Raw genomic sequence first — 20,696 nt, forward strand, 5'->3', positions numbered from 1 at the left:
GGAGGTTGCGGTGAGCCGAGATCGCGCCATTGCACTCCAGCCTGGGTAACATGAGTGAAACTCCGTCCCAAAAAAAAAAAACACAGGTCACAATTGTAAACTATCAAGAAAGGGTATCCTGGTAACTTCATAGTGTGCATGAAGGAATAGGGAGGAAAATCCTAATTATGTGTTTTGAAAAACCCAATTACTTTTCTAAGGTTGTTGCTCTTTTGAGTTGTGCAACAAAGGCCTACAGGGAAGGGCTTCTCTAAATGCAGATTGGGTCTTTGCTTTTCTTCTTAAGGGTAGAGCCACACAAAAGACAAAAGTGCTAACAATGTCAGATGTTCACAAAACCTTGAATCCTGGTAAATATCTTATAAATCAGAAGTGAAATAGCCTCCATTCAGTCACATAGAGATCAAGTAGGAAATACAAGAAGCTTGACCTTTACAGTGTACTTTGAAAAGGTTCCCTTGGTTGCAGTTTTTAAAAAACAAACTTGTATGCCTTTACATTCCCCATTATTCTCTCACTCTGAACCTCCGCAATGAATATCCTGTATTTATTTCCATTAAAAATTCAGACAGAAGTCACAGGCAGCCTTTCGATAAAGCCACTAAACAAACCACACCAGGTCTTTAAGACACCAAACACTACTCTGATGTTAGGGTGGTGCTGTTTCTCTGAATTTTAATTTATAATGCAACTAGAATCACTGAGGGAATTTTAACAGGAAGTGGTAACCAGCAGTGCCTCAGGTATCCAGGTGTCTGACAAGCCCTCAAGCAAGCGCTGTGCTTTTCATAAGTTCAAAATATTGACAACAAAAAAGGAAAAAGTCTGCTAAAACAAAGTCAGGTATTTTATATGACAACTATGTAAAACAGTGTTTTAGACAAGGCATTCGTTTTTGCTTTATAAAGATTAAGCTATATGGTGTGTCCAAAAATAAATTACCACTGATAACTAAAATAAGACTATGTCGGCCGGGCACAGTGGCTCACACCTGTAATCCTAGCACTTTGGGAGGCCAAGACAGGCAGATTAGTGGAGGTCAGGAGTTTCAGACTAGACTAGCCAACATGACCAAATCTCGTCTATACTAAAAACACAAAAATAAGCTGGGCATGGTGGTGCATGCCTGTAATCCCAGCTACTTGGGAGGCTGAGGCAGGAGAATTGCTTAACCAGAGAGGGAGAGGTTGCGGTGAGCTGAGATCGAATCACTGCACTCCAGCCTGGGCAACAGAGCAAGACTCTATTTAAAAAAAAAAAAAAAAAAAAAAGACTATGTCAATGATGTTCCAATGCAAAATTTCCCATTGTCCAAAATTATCTGCCTCCTCGTGGCATTCTGTCAGAATACCATATAGTTTTCCCCAAGCCCCAAGACAGGGTGGTCAAAGGTGAATAGAAAATTCCAGGAAACAGTTCCACATGACTAACAAAAAGGAAACTGTTGAAACAGATACAGAAGCTAGAGGCCAAGAAGACCCTGAAAAGCAGAGTATGGGTCAAGCTAGCTAAGACCAAGTGGACCCAACATGGCACTGGATTTGATCTAAGTTCCACCTAGGACTTCATTATACACTCATTAACATACTAAATCACACCCACCAATGCCAAGACAGTTTCGGGAGCACTCACATTTGGTGACAATATGGGTGGAACTAAAGTTGAGAAATCTTTACCTTCTCCCAGATATATTCATTAGTATTCCACACCTTGATTAAGGAAACCCATAAAGACAGAAGCCAAACCCTCTCTCAAGTATGCCCGCACTCTCCTTTCTTGAGTGTGTACTTTTCACTTTGCAATAAATCATAGGTTTCACTAGTTTCCGACTCATCCTTGAAATCCTACTGAAGACACTGTCAAAAGCCTGACCATCAATTAGAGTCGAGGTCCCACTGGCATTTGGGAACCTCTCCCAGCCCACTGGTATCAGCCCAAAGGAAAAAATATTAAGTACCTAGTACTGTCATTACTTCAAGTTTTCATATTGCTACCCAAGTTATAAGAGGCACTTTTCTCCATGTGATACACGCTGTAGGTCAAAACCCAAGACCTAAGTCATCAGGAAGAAAAACGAATTTATTAGTTTTGCCTTTCCCATTCAATGAAGACAAATTTCAGCCTCAGGGAAGCATACGGTTTTTTCTGTCTTCTTTTTTTAGGCTTCACCTCCCACAGGGCCTTGTAAGGATTCTGAGAAAAGAATTTTGTGTCTGTAATATTTTATAAAACCAGGCTACTTGATAGAGGGCCACTATAAAAAAGATCCATTTCCACAGAGTATATATCTTAGGACATGAAATACTTTGTCGTGGCTTTTTTTAAAAATAAAGATTTTCATCAAGTTTGGGGAAATTTCTTTAAGGTATTAATGATGTAGAAAATGTTTTCGGATATTTTAGTGCTTCTTTTAATTGCTTTATGGTATAAAAATCTCATAAAATGCAAACATCATATTTTTAAAATTTTTTAATTAAAAAATTATAATCAACATATCTAAATAACTGTATGCATGTGCATGCACTCACACATAAATACACACAAAGTTGACAACTGTATCAACTCTACAGAACAAGAAATTTTTATCTGCAAGACAATCAGCAAATGAATTAGCAGACAGCAAACAAAAAAAGGCATATAATCCTAAAGCAGTATCTACAAATTAAAAGGTTGTTGCAACTCTGTAGTAGACTTATTTCTAGTCTCATCTTCAAGATTACTAACATAGCATAGTAACACTAGAAGGAGAAAGGAAATTGAAATTGAAATATGCAAACAGGGTCAGGGGCGGTGGCTCACGCCTGTAATCCCAGCACTTTGGGAGGCTGAGGCGGGAGGGTCAGGAGGTCAGCAGTTTGAGGTCATGGTGGCTAACAGGGTGAAACCCCATCTCTATTAAAAATACAAGAAATTAGCTGGGCATGGTGGCGGATGCCTGTAGTCCCAGCTACTTAGGAGGGTGAGGCAGGAGAATCACTAGAATCCAGGAGGTAGAGGTTGCAGTGAGCCAAAATCGCGCAACAGAGTGAGACACAGTCTCAAAAATAAATAAATAAATATGCAAATAAAAGATGAAATAATAAGCCACTTTACCTTCACCACCTCAGTTTACTTTTCAACTCATTAATTCAGTAGACATTTGGAATGAGTACCAATGTTTCGGATAGAAAAGGGCTCTAAAATTCTTTCCATTCAAATATTCTATGATCACCATTTCCTAATATCACATGATTAATGAGAATCACACTACTAAACTTCCAAAAAACAAAACCAGTGTTTACAAATACTTATGAAGTACACTGAGTAACTGAGCAGGTATAAGAGAAATTAAAAATCCAGCTTTCAGTTGCCACTGGAAGCCTAGTACCTGCATTAAAAAAATTTTTGAGAAAGACTTCTTGACGTTAATTTTTGCTTCAGGCATGGAAATTAACAGCAACTGAATCCTAAACGAATGAGTCGAGGAAAACACTGTCACTTTATGCAAAGCTGGCAAATTCAGTGTTCTCTATAGATGTCAAATATTTTTAAACAAAATTCAATCTCCTGGACTGTCAGTTTAGCAACAGGTTAAAATAGTGTTAAGGAGAAGATGGCAGCACATTTAAACTTTATCTTTACTGAGAAAACTGGACAATTTAAAGCACTAGCAATATGGCGGTTAATCTTCAAATACGAGGTACAAGGCATTTAATAATACTGTTACAATGACTGTCTCATCAAACCATCAGTAGGGCTTGCAAGACTTTCCCAGTACAATGTTAGAAATGCTTATGTTTACTTAGTCCAATTAACTAGCCTCCTCTAGTACAGAGCTCATTTTTCCAGAAATTTTTTTCCCAACATGATACCCCTACATTTTAATTGAACTGTTCCATAGAAAGGCATTTCTTTTGTTCGCTCTTGTTTGCATAGGTTAATACAGGCTATAATGTTGTCTAAACTCATCACCAACTCTTTCTACATCTAGTTTTCCCCTTAATGTCTTTATTTCAAAGTTTTTGATGCAGTCCATCTTTTCATCAAAATAAGTTTTATGTTTTCCTTATGCCAATGATGAATTACAGAGTTTATCTGCTATACCAGCTAAAAAGAGAACTCTATTTTTAGGGCAGATGCAAACCAGAAGTAACTGATGAGGGGTCTCTCTATGACGTGAATTAGTAAACTATTAGCCTATGAAGGTCTATTCAGAAACATCTGTGCTTTAAATGTTTGATGAAAGTGCAGCTAAACTTCGAAATAGCCTTAAGTCATTGACAGCTCAAAATTCAATTATCTGAAAATAATATTCCTACAAGATTGTAGAAGCTTACATTCATCTTCATAATTTTCAAGTATCTCTGGGATGAGTGTCACCTCTACACTGAAAACTTGGCTTGATATATTAGAAAAAATCAAAAGAGGCTAACATATCTGTTTGTTTCATATACCCTCACCTTCTTGAACATGAACAAATTCAAAATTCAGCAGCAGCCATTGGTTCAATACTCAGAAATTTAGAGAATTTTGCTAACACATCTCAAATGATCACGAAGGAAAAAAGTGTATTTGAAATAACAAACTTTTACATTTATTTAGTTTCCTGAAGAAACTTATAAAACCATATTTTATGGAGGTAAACCTTTATCCCTCTTTTCAAAAAAAAAAAAAAGTGATCTTTTGTAATGGCTCTTCTTTGTGAGTCAAAGAGTTAAAACCATATCTTTTATTCCCAACCGAGTGTCAGCACCACTCAGAGGTACCATGTTTTATTTAAAACATACTCTTACTCAGTAACCACTTTGTTCTAATTGGCAAGGCAAAGCCAGGTCCCTAAAGCACACAGCTCGTTACATTCAGTTTGGATTACAAAAACACAGGATGAAACAAACTGCATCGAAATGTACAAATTAACAGCTCAGGAGTATAGGACAGGGAGTTGGAATTAGATTGTAATATGGAACAAAATCCACAGGGAGGCTAGGGAACAAATCACTAGTGTCTCTATAAACTATACAAGGTTTCCAAATGAGCAAATACACAAAGCAGATAGGCTTTTCCATAACTCAATCATACTGATAAATATGGATACAAAAAAAAAAAACCAGGAATTTTTTCCATACTATTATGCACACATGTATGAGAGAACAGGAATACCAACTGGAAGCTTTAACAAATGAAATCTGCAGGTTGCACAGTCTAAATATGAAATTCATCTTTGCTTTCACATTGACAATGTGCAAACAGCCTTGCAATTAAATCACACTTCCAAACATTTTCAAAAAAATCTTTTGAGAAGCTAAACAGAGGAGGCTAAATTAGAAATGGTGCTTCACTATGCAGTGCAGAGAGCAAGGTTAATGAGCTAAAAGTCATATGAATGATAACAAGAAAGATGTTAAGAAATGAAGATCTCACTACCAAAACAGAAAATGTGTTAGACAAAAACACTCCCCCCAACCATGCATGCACACCTTTTCCTAAATTAGCTACTCTGTGAAGCTTTCAGCACTGTTTCTCTGATTATGACTGGGGATGATCTAGAGGCAAACTACAACTGAGCTAAAAGAAAAGAGCACAGAAAAAGCAAATACTCTTATACACAAATGCAAAACAATGTTACTGCTCCATCCTCATGAAACAATCCCATCTAATCTATTTAGCCTTGGTTTTTACAGTACAATGTCATCTAAGTCTACTACTTTCATTCCTAATAACATCAAACAGTGGAGAAGGTTAGATCAAGTCTAAACTTCCATAGATCAAATCTCAGTTCTTCAAAATTTATTTAATCTTGGGAACATGAGTTAACCCACTTGAGTTGAAGTTTCCTGATCTGTAAAATGGAGCTACAAAATCACCAACATTGTGAGAATCAAATGAGATAACACTGTATTTAAGGACTTCATAACATAAAATGGCTGCAGCAATCTTAGTTACAACTGTGATTACTTCATTTTAGGATTTTAAAATACATATATATATAATTGACCACAACTTTCCTCTTTTTTCACAAAAATTAATTTTTTTTACTATTACAAAAGTTTATTTAACAGAAAGTCTTATGTGAAAATGTACATGACCTAATTTTTACATCATAGTAAAAAAGTCCCTACAGAGAGAGGACATGGGTTTCTCTGTTGAACAGCCACTATTTATACTCATTCCAAGGCTTCTAACATGATGATACTATTTCCTCGTATTACCACCATTCCAATATTGTTCTGTTGCCCACCAGTCGCCATCTCCACACATTCATCTATTACAAGATTCATAAAGGGATCAAATCCCAGCAATATTCCTTGGACATGTCTGCCACCATTTAATTTCAATGGTAACTTCTTGTCCATAAATATTTTTTACTTAAGAAGGTGAGCTTCGCTCATGATGGCTACTCCGTGGGCTCACAGATGACTTGGAATGGAATGCCCACAGAAACTAATTCTTGTTCTGCTACTAAAGTATCTGTCTTTTGGCATTCCCCATTTAAGATTATATATTTTTCTTTTTCTTCAAACCAGAAGTCTTAAGATATTTTTTCTTCTCTCTCCCCAATATTTACTCTAAAAGTAAATTAAGAAATGTAGAACGACCTTTGATCATAGTTAAGATTGTCGCTCACTCTTTCTTGCTCCTGCTTTGGCCAAGTAATGTGCAAGTTCTCGCTTGGCCTTCTGCCATCACTGTAAACTTCCAGAGACCTCCCCAGAAGCAGATGCCAGTACTATGCTTCCTGTACAGCCTGCAGAACTGCGAGCCAATTAAACCTCTTTTCTTTATAAGTTAAAAAAAAAAAAAAAAAAAAAAAAAAAAGTTAAGTCTGTTAACATACAGTTAAATCTACTTTACACTGCAAGAACCAGCTAAGTGCTGAGGCTTTTAAATGGTATAAAACTTTATAGCATGAAAGACTATATTTTAGTCATACATTAATGGCCCAAAAATAATGTCCAATCTCTGTACTCATCATCCCTACTGTGGACTAAAAATCAAGTACAAAGGGGTTATATCCAGGAAAGATATCAAAGAGCAACCTCATACAATCTTCTAATTCACACACAAAGGAAATAGCCAGAACAAGAATTATGCTGAGTATCTGTAACGTGGTGGAGCCAAAGCCTCTGAGGCACAAAACAGTCTTGTGCTTATTATCTGAGTCTATCTGATAGTTATCCACATTCCTGACAGGTCTAAAAGGGAGTCCATAAACCAAAGCCTGGTCATTCTGATACAGTGGAGTCCATTAGCCTACTGAGAACATGAAAAATAGGGAATATTAGCAATTAACTCTCCCCACCCCACCCCCGCCCCAGATGGAGTCTTGCTCTGTTGCCCAGGCTGAAGTGCAGTGGTGTGATCGCAGCTCACTGCAACCTCCGCCCCCCAGGTTTAAGTGATTCTCCCGCCTCAGCCTCCAGAGTAGCTGACATTACCACACCCAGCTAATTTTTTTATTTTTAGTAAATGAAGTTTTACCATGTTGGCTAGGCTGGTCTCGAACTCCTTACATGGTGATTCGCCCGCCTCGGCCTCCCAAAGTGCTGGGATTACAGGTATAAGTCACTGTGCCTGGCCTTAATTCTTACACTACTTTTCACGTCACAGAGGGTCATCTAATTACATGAAAAGAGGCCAACTGTATATCCAACCCAGACAGTTCTCTGAACTAGAAGTCTCCAAGTTTCTTTGATAAAGGTGTACCATCAGAATAAAATTTTAGTGCACGTCTCTTTCATGTCAGTTTTAAAAGTAGTTACATATTCCTATAATGGACTGAATAATGCATCCTGTTTGTGCCCCCACCTCCCAAAATATGTCCACCTAGAATCTGTGAATGAGATATTTTTTTTTTGGGGGGGGGAAGCTTCTGCAGATGTAACTAAGGATTACTAGATGAGATAATCCAGGATAAGAGTAAGCCAATGACACTTGTCCTTAGAGGAGACAGAAGAGGGAAAGACAGAGATTCACAGGGGAGATGGCCATGTGAAGATGAAGGCAGAGACTAGAGTGATATGCTACAAGTAAAGGAATGCCAAGAACTACTGACAAGCCAGAAACAAGCATCAGCATGGAACAAATTCTCCCTCAAACGTTCTAGAACAGACCAACCCTGCCATTACCTTGGTTTCAGACTTCTGGCCTCCAGAACTGTGAGAGAACAAACTTCAGTTGTTTTAAACCATCAAGTATATAGCAATTTTGTGGCAACCCTAGGAAACTGACATAGATATCAATGAGATTATGTATACAGGATAAAAATAAACATAGTAGGAATTCTAACATTTTCTCTCTTTGCCACAATGGATAATCCTGTATACCACGAAGAGACCACAGCTTTAGACCAACATGTGGGAAGAAATAAAGCCAAGTGACAGGCTAAACTACCTTAAAAGACCTAGTAACTACTAAATTACCTATAACACTTTGCCTATAATACTCTAACAGATGATCACAATTTTTCCACTTGAGGCCTAAAAGAAGTCACCTCTCAGCTATTTCACAGCACTGAGCACTTTGTTTCCCATTAGAAATGCAAAATTATTTCTGATATAATTTCCATAACATCATCATCATCTTCAACATACTGCTTCATCTATCTTGACTAGCATAATAATTAACCACACAATTTAAGAATGCTTATTAGTAAGCATCACACTGCTATAGACTAAGAGATCAGAAAAGGCTGCCATAGTCCAGCATTACTAATCCATTAAGGACCTGCTGCCCGAGTCTTGCTTGCATTTGATAGTAAAGGGGGCTACACCACAAAGAATAGTTTAAACATTCTTTTAACATATTCAAGCAAATGCTAGAAAAAAGAGACAGAGGAAAAAAAACAGGGTTGCAACTGTGGAATAAAAGTGGCAGTTGAAAACAAATGTCCATCTACAGGGGACTAGATAAATTAGGGCATATAATAATGAAGGTGACCAATGAATACATCAAACTGATACACTTAGAAGAGTACCAGTTTGGTACAGAGAAAGTGCTATTAATATTTTCACTGGCACAAAATGCATAAACTGAGATTGTTCTAGGTAAATCTAGACATTAGTTATAATGGAATATTATAGTTAAAATGAACAAGAGCAACATGCCAACGTTATTAGTTTCTAAAAACATTATTTATAAGAATACAAGTTGTAGACTGACTAGCACAAAATACCACGTAAACATTTTAAAAACAGAATAATAACAATATTTCTATAAATGCCCATTCATAATAAAAAGTATAAATACAAGGATAAGAAGTTGAGTGTTTGTCTCCGAGACGGGAAGATGATGACAGAAGTAAAAGAAAACTATGACATTTCAGTACCCTTTTTAATGTGATAAGGAAAAAGGCAAAACATTAGCATTTGTCACTTCTGTGTGGGTTTGTGGATATTCTGAATTTCAGACACCCAACTATTCAACAGATACCTACCAAAAGACACATAATGGTTAAGGAGAGCCTGATGAGTTGAACTGTCCCCTTTTAACAAACATATGACCAAAATGTGTGTGTAACACTTGAGAAATCCCTCTTGGGCTTTTGGCTTTGAAGAAATCAAAGAGTATACAATAGCAATCAAGTCAAAAAGATTACAAAAGCAGGAATACTCTATTCAAACACTTTGTCCTAAGAGCAGCAGCTGCTTTCTTTTGGGGAAAGGTGAATTTAAAAAATCAAGGTATGACAAGCTTACAAATTCTCCACTATCCTGCCAAATTTTTTGCATTGGAATCGGTAATTTGTTTCTAAATTATTTGTGCACAGTTCCTACATTTCTAAAATAAAACACATATAAGAAGAGCTTAAAATCTGTCAGACTCAGTCTATTCCTCTTATTGTAGGGCCTCAAAATTCGGCTGTAACCTACAACTCTTCACTTTCGAAAGTGACTAGAATCGGATCACTTTTACTCTGGCATTCTAACAGGAGATGGAAGCAGGAAAGAGATTAGTGTGTAACTCCAACCACTAAGTTGCAAGTTCATAGGAAATATTTTAATTTACTTGGTATGAAATGAGAATTTGTTATTCTCTTCTGGGAACTATAATGAAACTCAAGTCGCTCTCAAGAAAAACATTAGCATTTTGGTTTACCTACCATTTTACCCTGGCATTCTTATGCCTCTCACCTTGGATGTCAACATTTAGATACCCTATGCTTCAGGCTATAGCTAATTTTATTTTACTCATTCCAGAAAGAAACAAACCACTTTTGGATTTTATAAATTCACTTCACTTTTTTAAAATGTGTAATTTGTGCAATTACATTAATACTTAAATCTGAAAATACAGACAAAATTAAAATTTAAAGCTCCCCAGTAACTCTTACCCTGAGACTACCAAAATTAAATTTTTCACATGTCATCTTCCAGGTTTATCTCATGTAACCATACACTTGTACATGATATGTGAATCACATAAGATAGCAAATTTCTTAAGTTAGTCTTAATATTTAAATATGTCTACAGTTTATTAAAAATTAAATATGAACACATTCAAAAGTCCACCAAACCAAAGGGAATTTTGTACACTGTGTAACATATATTCAGTTTGCCTTAAGATAAGCATCTGTCATCCGTGCTACTCAAACAACCTTCCATTCCTTGAAACATATCTTCTGATCAGTGCCTTATAAAGTATACAATGATCAATAGGTTATAGCTACTTCCTAGTCACCAGACTTCTCTCTTCCTCCAAAACTAGTATTTCCAAGGGTTTATGGGTGATAGAGATGATGTCACATTAGTATAGGAGTTACTGCAGTCAGATATTTTTAAATTTCTGCCTTCCCCACTTGTGGTCATTCTCTTTGATGCTTCTGCCATCCACAGATGCAGGTCAGCAAAACCATTCTGTGAAAAGCACTGCTTTAATGATAGCTGCCCTGCAATATGGTAGAACAAGAGGTCATCATAAATTAGGTACTAAATATTCCATTGTTAGAGGCAGGAATATTCATTTGACTCTATGCCTGACTTTTCATATGTATTTTAACACTGTAGTAGTCTACTGGGTTTAGTTTAAGCTTCACTTCTAAACTAGTCGAAAACTCAGAACTGATCACAAGAAACTATTAACCTCTTGCCTAAAGACACAAATGAAATATTCCCTATTTTACAAAGTGATTAGATCCCAAGATTTTCCAAAGCTATACTTCTACAATTCACTGGGTTTCAAACTTAAAATCGTAACAGTAATATATACATATTTACATCACAACCCATTACACGTGTTTTCAATTAACTCAATGTAAGTCAAAGGTTTCACAAAATAACTTTACTATTTGCAATACGCTGACATTTTCTATTCTACTCAGATTTTTTACATGCTAATCATGACCCTTTAAATTGTCTACCTGCTGAGTGACAATACCCAGTCTGAAAAACTGCATTAGAAGGTAGTATTTCAACCAATTTGCCATAACTATGTCATAATTTTCTTACTTTCTATATTCATTTACTTATTTTTTAAGTAAAATAATATATAAAACAATATTAAAATATTTAATGAAAGGATAGTATGACAGGTAGAATATTATCAACGGGGTTAAGAAAAGCCAAAATTAGGCCAAAACAGATCCTCAGACCAGCTTTGATAATTGAAAAGATTTATGGCAAAATCAATTGATAACTTGTGTCCCAGGGTATTTACATACCATCCTTTTCAATAGTTTAGAAAGTCTCCATAACTTCAAACTGCAAAGCTGTTAAGCAAATCCTTTCTTTAGCAATAATATAAAAATAATCAACACTCTTGCCTGGGAAGAATTATTTATCAACTCAAAGGTGGGAGAATCCTTGCCCAAACTCCAGGAATTTCAGGTTTCTCTACTCACAGAATAGTTTTAAACTTGAGAGGTACAGATCTGTATTTCCAAACAAACGTACTCAATTGTGATTTAAGAAAAGAAAACACAGAATGTGTGAAAAGGGGATAGGGAAGGTAGAAAAGTAACAAATAGGAATTCTTACAGGAATGGAGAGAATATAGTATGCTAAAATTAAGTCTTGCCTTTTTTTTTTTTTTTTGAGACAGAGTCTTGCTCTGGGTTCACTGCAACCTCCGCCCCACAGGGTAAAAGCGATTCTCCTGCCTCAGCCTCCTAAGTAGCTGGGAATACAGGCATGTAGCACCATGCCCTGCTAATTTCTTCTATTTTTAGTAGAGATGGGGTTTCACCAGGTTGGTTAGGCTGGTCTCAAACTCCTGACTTCAAATGATCCGCCCTCTTGAAGTGCTGGGATTACAGGTATGAGACACCGTGCCCAACCTTTTTTAATAGACTAAATGACCTCATATAAAGAAAATCTAGATGAGCATTTTAAGTCCATTTTGCCTCAAATCCTAATACTTGAGTCAATCATTTCCTGGTGCTTCCCCAGAATCCTTACTGTAAGTGTCCCAGTGATCCTGGCATAGAAAATACTGGATGATAAAGGTTTCTACTCTAGGTCAAAGCCTTTCTTTTAAGACTGAGAAAGAAGCATACTATGTCTTTGTGAAGAAAACTCCTTTAGAATCGCTCGAACCCGGGAGGCATAGTCTGCAGTGAGCTGAGATCACACCACTGCACTCCGGCCTGGGCTACAGAGCCAGACTCCATCTCAAAAAGAGAGAGAGAGAGGGAGAGGGAGAGGGGGAAAGAGAGAGAGAGAGAGAGAGAGAGAGAGAGAGAGAGAGAGACAGACTGAGGATGGGGGGAGATGAGAGTACGAGAGACAGAGAGAGAGAGACAGAGACAGAGAGATGGCGGAGAGGGAGAGAGAGAGGGAAAGGAAGGAAGGAGGGAGGGAGGGAGGGAGAAGGGGGGGAGTGCGCATGCACGAGTGAGAGAGAGCACAAGCAAGCGAGCTCCTTTAACCAGTCTTAAATCATTTCGGCCTTTAAAGGTAATAGAGGCCAAACCAAGATTAACAATAAGACAGTCATCGAAATGTTAAAAAAAAAAAAAAAACAAAACAAAAAAACACCTCTCTCTCATTTCAAAGAGAGAAATTTTGGTTGAGCTTCAAGTCTTTAGCAAATCCAGCCAGGTTCAGGCCTCTTCTACATACATGCAAAGGTCTGATACAAATATTTCTCATTCTAACAATATACAGATATACAGAATCATTATTATTTGGTATATAGTTGACCAGCAACTAACATTTCAATGAGTTTTAGCAACTCTCATTCTGCATATACTCACTTCTCTTCCCTTCTTATTCCTTTCCTCTAAATCCAAATATACCAAGAATATTTTATAAAGGAGAATATCTGAAGTAATGATGGTTATCGGGGCAGGTGTGTGCTCACCACTTAGCAGAATATTTCATCAGCAGCAAAACAGTTATCCAAGTAAACCTTAAACACACACCTCTAGTTCCTAACCTACAACACATTCTCTACGTAAGATTTTAAAGACTTTTTTCCCCACTTCATTCAATTTTATATAAACAAGTTATAACAAACTCATTTTGTCACCACATAGATTTATTTCGAAAAGGAATCTTGAAAAAAAAATTTTTAACCTAGTGGCAAACAATAACTATTTAAAAAGTGATTTTTCCATCTTTTAAAGTACACTGTACATTTTACAATATAAAGAGTCTTTGAAGATCACAGTGGCTTTGGCCAAAATAATCTTGATGTTGTCTTATCAAACTCATGCCTCTTCTGTAATGCTGCATTCACTATACTCTCCTTATGTTCATACTGAGATGACAACCAAAAAATGTATTTTGAAAGTTCAATGATGTCTTTTCTTTTGAATTTCTAAAGGAACACAAAACTCTTTTTCAGCAGGCAGGATATTAACTAGTCATTCCATGCAACTGCAACTGGAGACAGCAGTAGTGTGTGGGTAAAAAATATAGAGGAAAGAAGAAAATATTTTCTTCAGATACTTGAAAAATGTCCTCCTAATATTTTTTAAAGCCAAAGTGGCAAAGCTGTATAAAAAGTAAGTAGGACAGGCGCGGTGGCTCACGCCTGTAATCCCAGCACTTTGGGAGGCCGAGGCGGGCAGATCACAAGGTCAAGAGATCGAGACCATCCTAGCCAACATGGTGAAACCCTATCTCTACTAAAAATAACAAAAAAATTAGCCAGGCGTGGTGGCACATGCCTGTGGTCCCAGCAACTCAGGAGGCCGAGGCGGAAGAATCACTTGAACCTAGGAGGCCGAGGTTGCAGTGAGCCGAGATTGCGCCACTGCACTCCAGCCTGGTGACAGAGCAAGACTCCGTCTCTGAATGAATGAATGAATGAATGAATGAATGAATGAATGAAGTAAATAGACACAGATCTCCAGAGACAAATAATTATAATCACAGAAAGTAAAACTGTAACAAGTCCAAAGAAACACAAATACCATGGCTAAATTCTAGCTTTATGGTTAAGGGCATAAGACAGCTCCTTATAGGTATTTGACATGAACCACCTTATACAAAGGTGTCTGGCCTTCTCCCAAAACCATGCCAGTAAAGCACGATTTACAATGGGGTCTCCATGTGGGGACAGATATATAATCTAATACAGGTTGAGTACACCTTATTCAAAATGCTTGAGAGCAGAAGTGTTTGGGATTTGTTTTTCTCAGATTTTGGAACATTTGCACCTTGGAGCATCTCAGATTTGGGATTTGGGGTTCTCAGCCCATATAAATTTTGTCTCACTGCCACTTTCATCTTTAAAGTTAACCTTTCACCAGTGAGGAAGCATTTCTTTACATCTGTATAATTGTAGATACATAAGGTAACGTGCAGAATACAGTCCTTTTTTTTTTTTTTTTTAAACAGAAGGAGTCTTGCTCTGTCATCCAGGCTGTAGTAAGACTCACCGCAACCTCTGCCTCCTGGGTTCAAACAATTCTCATGCCTCAGGCTCCGAGTAGCTGGGATTATAGGCACACGCCACAATACCCAGCTAATTTTTGTATTTTTCGTAGAGATGGGGTTTCACCATGTTGGCCAGATGGTCTTGACCTCCTGATCCACCCACCTTGGCCTCCCAAAGTGCTGGGACTACAGGCATGAGCCACTGCGCCTGGCCCATATACAGTCCTTTAATATGGCACAAATACCGTTAAAAACTGTATAAAAATCCACCAATATTTCTTTTCTTTTAAAAACCTAAACTATTTGACAAATTCCAAATTTTGAATATATAAAACCTGTCAGCTTCCCCAATTCTCCCCATTCCTTCTCACCTATCCCCTAGTTTAGGCACAAATGTAAAGGTCTAAAGCTTACATTATGATTACTTCCTTGCCCAAATAGTATATGTTATAAAATTAACAACAACAAAAATCTCTTTGATAAAAATCTACCCAGGCTCCTCTGAGCCCTCTTTGGACCAGGCCTCAACCTGGGCCTTTAAAAACCAGGAACTCTCCAAACAAATGATTCGGTCTACCCTGTCCTTTCACATTAAAAGACTTAAACACTAACATTTCTAACAGCTCAAGGTTACCTCCCTAGGATGACCCTAGCCTCCCTTAAAGTGTCTGCCTCTTAAAAGCTCAAGGCTGCCAAAGAATTTACTTTTTGCTCTAGCCAACATCTGAAGATAGGCCCTGACCAACTAAAAAGGGTTTACAACTGTGAATCCTTCCTCTATCCCTCTGAGCCAGACTCCTACAACTCAAGAGTGTCTTTCTCACGGACTTGAAAGCCATTTCTTTAAAAATGTAACCATCAGGAAAAACAGGGTCTCTATTCCCCAGTCACAGTGCCAGCTAACAGACACAGCTGGCCTAATCAGCATATTTTACCAATCTTTTTAAATTTTTCACTTCCTTGACTCTACAGATTCCCTGTTTATCTGCCCTGACGAGTACCCTGCCATTCTCCCTTTAAAACTCCCAGTCATCTCTGCAAATTGAAGTTGACTTCAGTTCATACTGGACTCTCTTCCCTATTGCAAAAGTGTATTACTGATGAAAATCTGTCCTTAGAATTTAAGCTAGTATGCAGCTTTATCTTTGACAAAATGAATAAAGAAGTTAAGCATATCCTAATTAGTAAAGACTTATTTATATAGATCACTAAAGTTATTTTTTTAAGTAAAAAAGAAAGGAAAGAACCATAAAGGTTTAAGGAGTCATAATTCTAGGAGTTAACTAATTACCACTCGGGAGCTAGAAAAGGCCCTTGGCACACATCAAGCCCAAATCTTTGTTTTATAATGATGAATCTAAGGTCCAAAGAGACTATGTGACTTACCCGAGGTGATTTCAATAAGGGATTTGCAGGAGGTTTTTTGGTTTTTATAGAGACAGGGTCTCACCATGTTGCCCAGGCTGGCCTCGAACTCCTGGTCTCAAGCAATCCTCCTGTCTCAGCCTCCCCAAGTGCTGGGATTATAGGCATGAGCCACTACGGCAGCCTCTATGATGGATCTGATAAGGGTCTAACTCAGCGTGATTCTCTTTCTGACTCCAACATGAAAATATTCTTCTGTTATATTCTCATTAATAAAGCAATATTAACCATTAATCATTCAAGTCAAGATAAGCAATGAATATCTACAACCCCGTTAAAAGACACGCATTTTTACAGTTCTACTATACACCAACAACAGTAAACCAAGGAAAGGTTGTTTGGTGCAAGTACACAGGAGATAGAATTTCATTCAAGGAAGACTATTTCAACCATCCTAGGCAAATTATGAAGCACCTTGTTAAGGTGAAATTGCTTTCTCACATAAGCTAAGAAAACAAAACTCCATGCATAAATCCAAAGGAGGGTCCAATTATTTAGTCTTAAAAACAACCAAAAAAAAAAAAAAAAAAAAAAAAAAAAAGAGAAAGAAAGAAAGAAAATGAAAGTAAATTAAAAAATCCTTTTTCTGCACTTACCAGCAAAGCATTTGGAACAGAGATTCATAGTCTTGCTGGACCTGGGGCAAACAAAAAGAAAAGAAAGAAAGAAGAGCTAAAAGTTCTGTATGACTCTAATCAAAACATAAGATGTCCGAAATGTAGACAAAGAACTTTCTGGCCAGGTAACTGAACTAATAAATTAATAACAGGTCCCTATCTAGCCACCACTCCCCCCACAACAAAATAAAAACAAAATGAAAATATAAATACTTGTTTTTTATTTTTATTTTTTACCTGTAAGTTAGCCAATGCTTTCTTTTGTTTATGGTGTATGTTAGCAGCTTATATAGTAACAAGTTCAGAAACATTATAAAATGCCCAGAAGATGGTATGAGAGTAAATCAAACCCACGTGATTACCACATTCCCTCTTTCATACTGGAAAATATACAAAGTTATCATTATAAACAACAAAGTCTTTGTAAATGGGTAAAACTTTCTCCTCATATACACGGTCATTTATCTCTACAACATTAGTTGAACTTTACTCTTTCCTATTTCAGCTCCTACTCATATTATACCCTTCTTGTTTAAAATTCTTTCTTCAGATGCTCCAATCAAATTATTCTTCATGTCCTTTCATCCACTACTAATAGCTACAATTCACTGAATACTAACTTAGATAGGCATTTAACATACATTATCTTATTAATCGTCCCTACATCACTAAGATGGGTATTACCATATTGCTTTGCTTCTAAAATGCACTTTTAAAAAAATCACATTAGCATTTCTGTAACAAGGAAATACCTTACAACTGGATACTAGGGATGAATAATTTAACCTATTTATGTCAGAGGCTGCAATTTTTTGAATTTTTGCAATGAGACTGGGTGATGACCTTGGGTAGGATATAAATAATTCTCATACGTTTAGTGTTCCAATAATGGAACACATGTTACCCCCTCCTCTGCCAAGTTATTATTCAATTTAGAGGGGAGTCTTAGAAATGAAAGACAGACAGTCTCATCCCCATTACAGAGGTGAGCAGCCTGTTCTAGGTCACAAAGCTAATAACTATAGAAAAATATCTGACCTTGAGTCAAAGCTAATTCCAAAGGCCAACCCACCAATCTTTATTCACAACACAACACCTAGAACCACAGCACCCCAGGGCAATCAGTGACTTTTCTGGCCAGGTTCGGATGCTCATGCCTGTAATCCTAACACTATAGGAGGCTGAGGCAGGTGGAATGTCTGGGAGTTCAAGACCAGCCTGGGTAACATGGCAAAACCTCATCTCTACTAAAAATAGAAAAATTTGCTGGAAGTGGTGGCACATGTCTATAATCCCAGCTATTTGGGAGACTGAAGCATGAGAATTGCTTCAACCCAGGAAACAGAGGTTCTGTGAGCTGAGATCACACCACTGTACTCTAGCTTGGGCAACAGAGCCAGACTCTGTCTCCAAATAATAATAATAAATAATAATGACTTTCCTGTTATATTCATCTCACTGCTGTTTCTCTTCCTGGTCCTCTCCCAAGCAGACTCATTCTTATAGCTCCTCCTTCTAAAAACCTCCTAGAATGCTCTATGTTATTAGATAGGCAAGCTGACCTATTTACAAACTCATTCCTCAGCAACTCCATTCCCAATATTTCAGCCTTTGACCAGAACTGTCCCTAAAAATAAAGTAAGCCAAACTTCTTCTGCCCCCCCCCCTTTTTTTTTTTTTTTTTTTTTTTTTTTTTTTCTACCCTTTTTTTTTCCTTCTTCTTTTTTTTTTGAGACAGAGACTTGCTCTGTCACCCAGACTGGAGTGTAGTGGTGCAATCTCAGCTCACTGCAAACTCCTCTTCCCGTGTTCAAGCAATTCTCTGCCTCGGCCTCCCAAGTAGCTGGGATTACAGGCACCTGCCACCATATCTGGCTAATTTTTGTATTTTTAGTAGAGACAGGGTTTCACCATGTTGGCCAGGCTAGTCTTGAACTCCTGACCTCGTGATCCACCCACCTCGGCCTCCCAAAGTGCTAGGATTACAAGTGTGAGCCACCGTGCCCGGCCTTGCCATCTTTAGTAAGTTTTACAATTAAAGAAAGCCTCCCTCAGGAAGTATTCTCTGATGCTGATTGTTTGCCCATATGCTAGAACCTAAGACCTAACAGTAATTGTCACAAGATGGGGGAAAGGGGTTAATATTTCTTTCCCAAAAAAAACGATGCTGTTCAACAAGTAGATATTCCTTTAGAATTCTGCTTAATATAAATACAACAGCAATGAGGAAAATTAAGTATCAATAAGTGAATAAACTGAGTGAGTAAAGAGCTGTGTTAATGGTAGCATCTAACATTTATTACCTGCCTCTAATGTGACAGACATAATACCAAATGCCTTCAATCCCATTTTACCACTGAAGAAACAGAGATCTCAAGAGGGTGCATAATTTACCTAAGATTACAGAACTAGTAAGTGAATTAATCTGGTCTAACTCCAACACCTGTATTCTATTCATTATGCCAAACCTGGGCCTCTGCCCCAATATAGAAGCTGAGGGGCACATACCAGTCCAGAACCAGCACTCTGGTAGTTTGTAAGAATGTCTATGGAAATCAAGTCAGCTCCCTGAGAAAGTAAAGCTTCTCATCTGGAAAAAGCACATCTCCTGCCCTCCCTGACCCTCCAGGCACATAGGAAAACAACCCAAGATTCCCAGTTACTTCAGTTCTAATGCAAGGAAGAACTGAGAATGAAGAAATTCCTACATGCCTTTTTTAACTAACTGCACTTGAAGTAGAGGTACATCCCCATCCTAAAGAGACTCACTAGTATGGATGCAGTATACACAAATCTGTGGTTTACAGAACATTCTCCACTGCCAGATTATCAACCGTGCTGCCAGTCATATAAAAGTCTAGTACATACAATTATGTATTGCACATAATACTTGATTAAAAAATGATAAATATGTGACTGGTTTGTGTATTTACTATACTTTTTATCCTCATTTTAGTGTGTAATTCTTCTACTTACTAAAAAAAGAAGGCATTGTTATCCTATGAGATGATAGCTCCATACCAGTTACTGCCCCTGAAGACCTTTCAGTAGGAAAAGATGTGGAAACAGAAGACAGTGATGCTCCTGACTCTGTGCAGGCCTAGGCTAATTGTATGCATGTCTGTGTGTTGGTGCTTCACAAAAAACCTTTAAAAGCAAAAAATAAAATAAAAACATTTTTTAAATAAAGATGCCAGGCCTGGTGGCATGCACCTTTATTTAAAGTCCCAGCTACTTAGGAGGCTGAGAAGAAAGGATCACTTGAGCCCAGCACTTTGAGTCCAGCCTGGGCAATATAGTGAGACTCTGTCAATGAATCAATCAAGAAAACTTAGAATAAGGATATAATGAAAATATTTTTGTGTAACTATACAATGTGTTTGTGTTTTAAACTAAATGTGATCACAAAAGTGTCAGAAGTTTAATTTTTTTTTTTTTTTTAGAGATGGGGTTTCTCCATGTTGGTCAGGCTGATCTCAAACTCCTAACCTCAGGTGACCCGCCTGCCTTCCAACGTGCTGGGATTACAGATGTAAGCCACCGTGTTCGGCCAAGAAATTCAAAATTTTTTAAAGTTTATAAGGTACAAACATTATAGTAAGCTAAGGCTAGTTTATTATTAAAGAAAATGTTTAAAATAAATTTAGTGTGACATAAGTGTACAGTCTTTCTAACATCTACAGTAGTGTAATGTCCTAGTAGCTTCACATTCACTCACTACACGTTCACTGACTCACCCAGAATGATTTCCAGTCTTGCAAGCTCCATTCATGGTAAGTGCCTGGGACAGGTGTCACTTTTTTATGTTTTATGCCATATTTTTACCATGCCTTTTCTATGTTTAGATACACAAATA

At 37.4% G+C, this 20,696-nt stretch overlaps 2 protein-coding genes across 3 annotated transcripts in view; both read right to left on the bottom strand.

Moving 5' to 3' along the window:
* ZFAND3 (zinc finger AN1-type containing 3) overlaps window positions 1-20,696 on the bottom strand; it is a 332,287-nt gene that overhangs the window by 208,150 nt on the left and 103,441 nt on the right. For both annotated transcript variants that reach the window (XM_017522551.2, XM_017522550.2), the window contains exon 2: window positions 16,820-16,860. In XM_017522551.2, coding sequence (XP_017378040.1) covers window positions 16,820-16,860 — 41 coding nt within the window. The remainder of the gene's footprint in view (window positions 1-16,819; window positions 16,861-20,696) is intronic.
* Window positions 4,638-7,270, bottom strand: LOC108299954 (small nuclear ribonucleoprotein G-like). Its single transcript, XM_037736234.1, has one exon. It carries the CDS (start codon window positions 6,330-6,332, stop codon window positions 6,144-6,146), a length of 189 nt encoding a protein of 62 aa, XP_037592162.1. The 5' UTR covers window positions 6,333-7,270; the 3' UTR covers window positions 4,638-6,143.

This window comes from Cebus imitator, unplaced genomic scaffold (assembly GCF_001604975.1).
Source record: "Cebus imitator isolate Cc_AM_T3 unplaced genomic scaffold, Cebus_imitator-1.0 Scaffold24, whole genome shotgun sequence".
Classification (NCBI taxonomy): Eukaryota; Metazoa; Chordata; class Mammalia; order Primates; family Cebidae; genus Cebus; species Cebus imitator.

Bases quoted from the DNA above. Each gene is read 5' to 3' on its own strand.
- LOC108299954 (XM_037736234.1), bottom strand. From the start codon at position 6,332: ATGGACAAGAAGTTACCATTGAAATTAAATGGTGGCAGACATGTCCAA.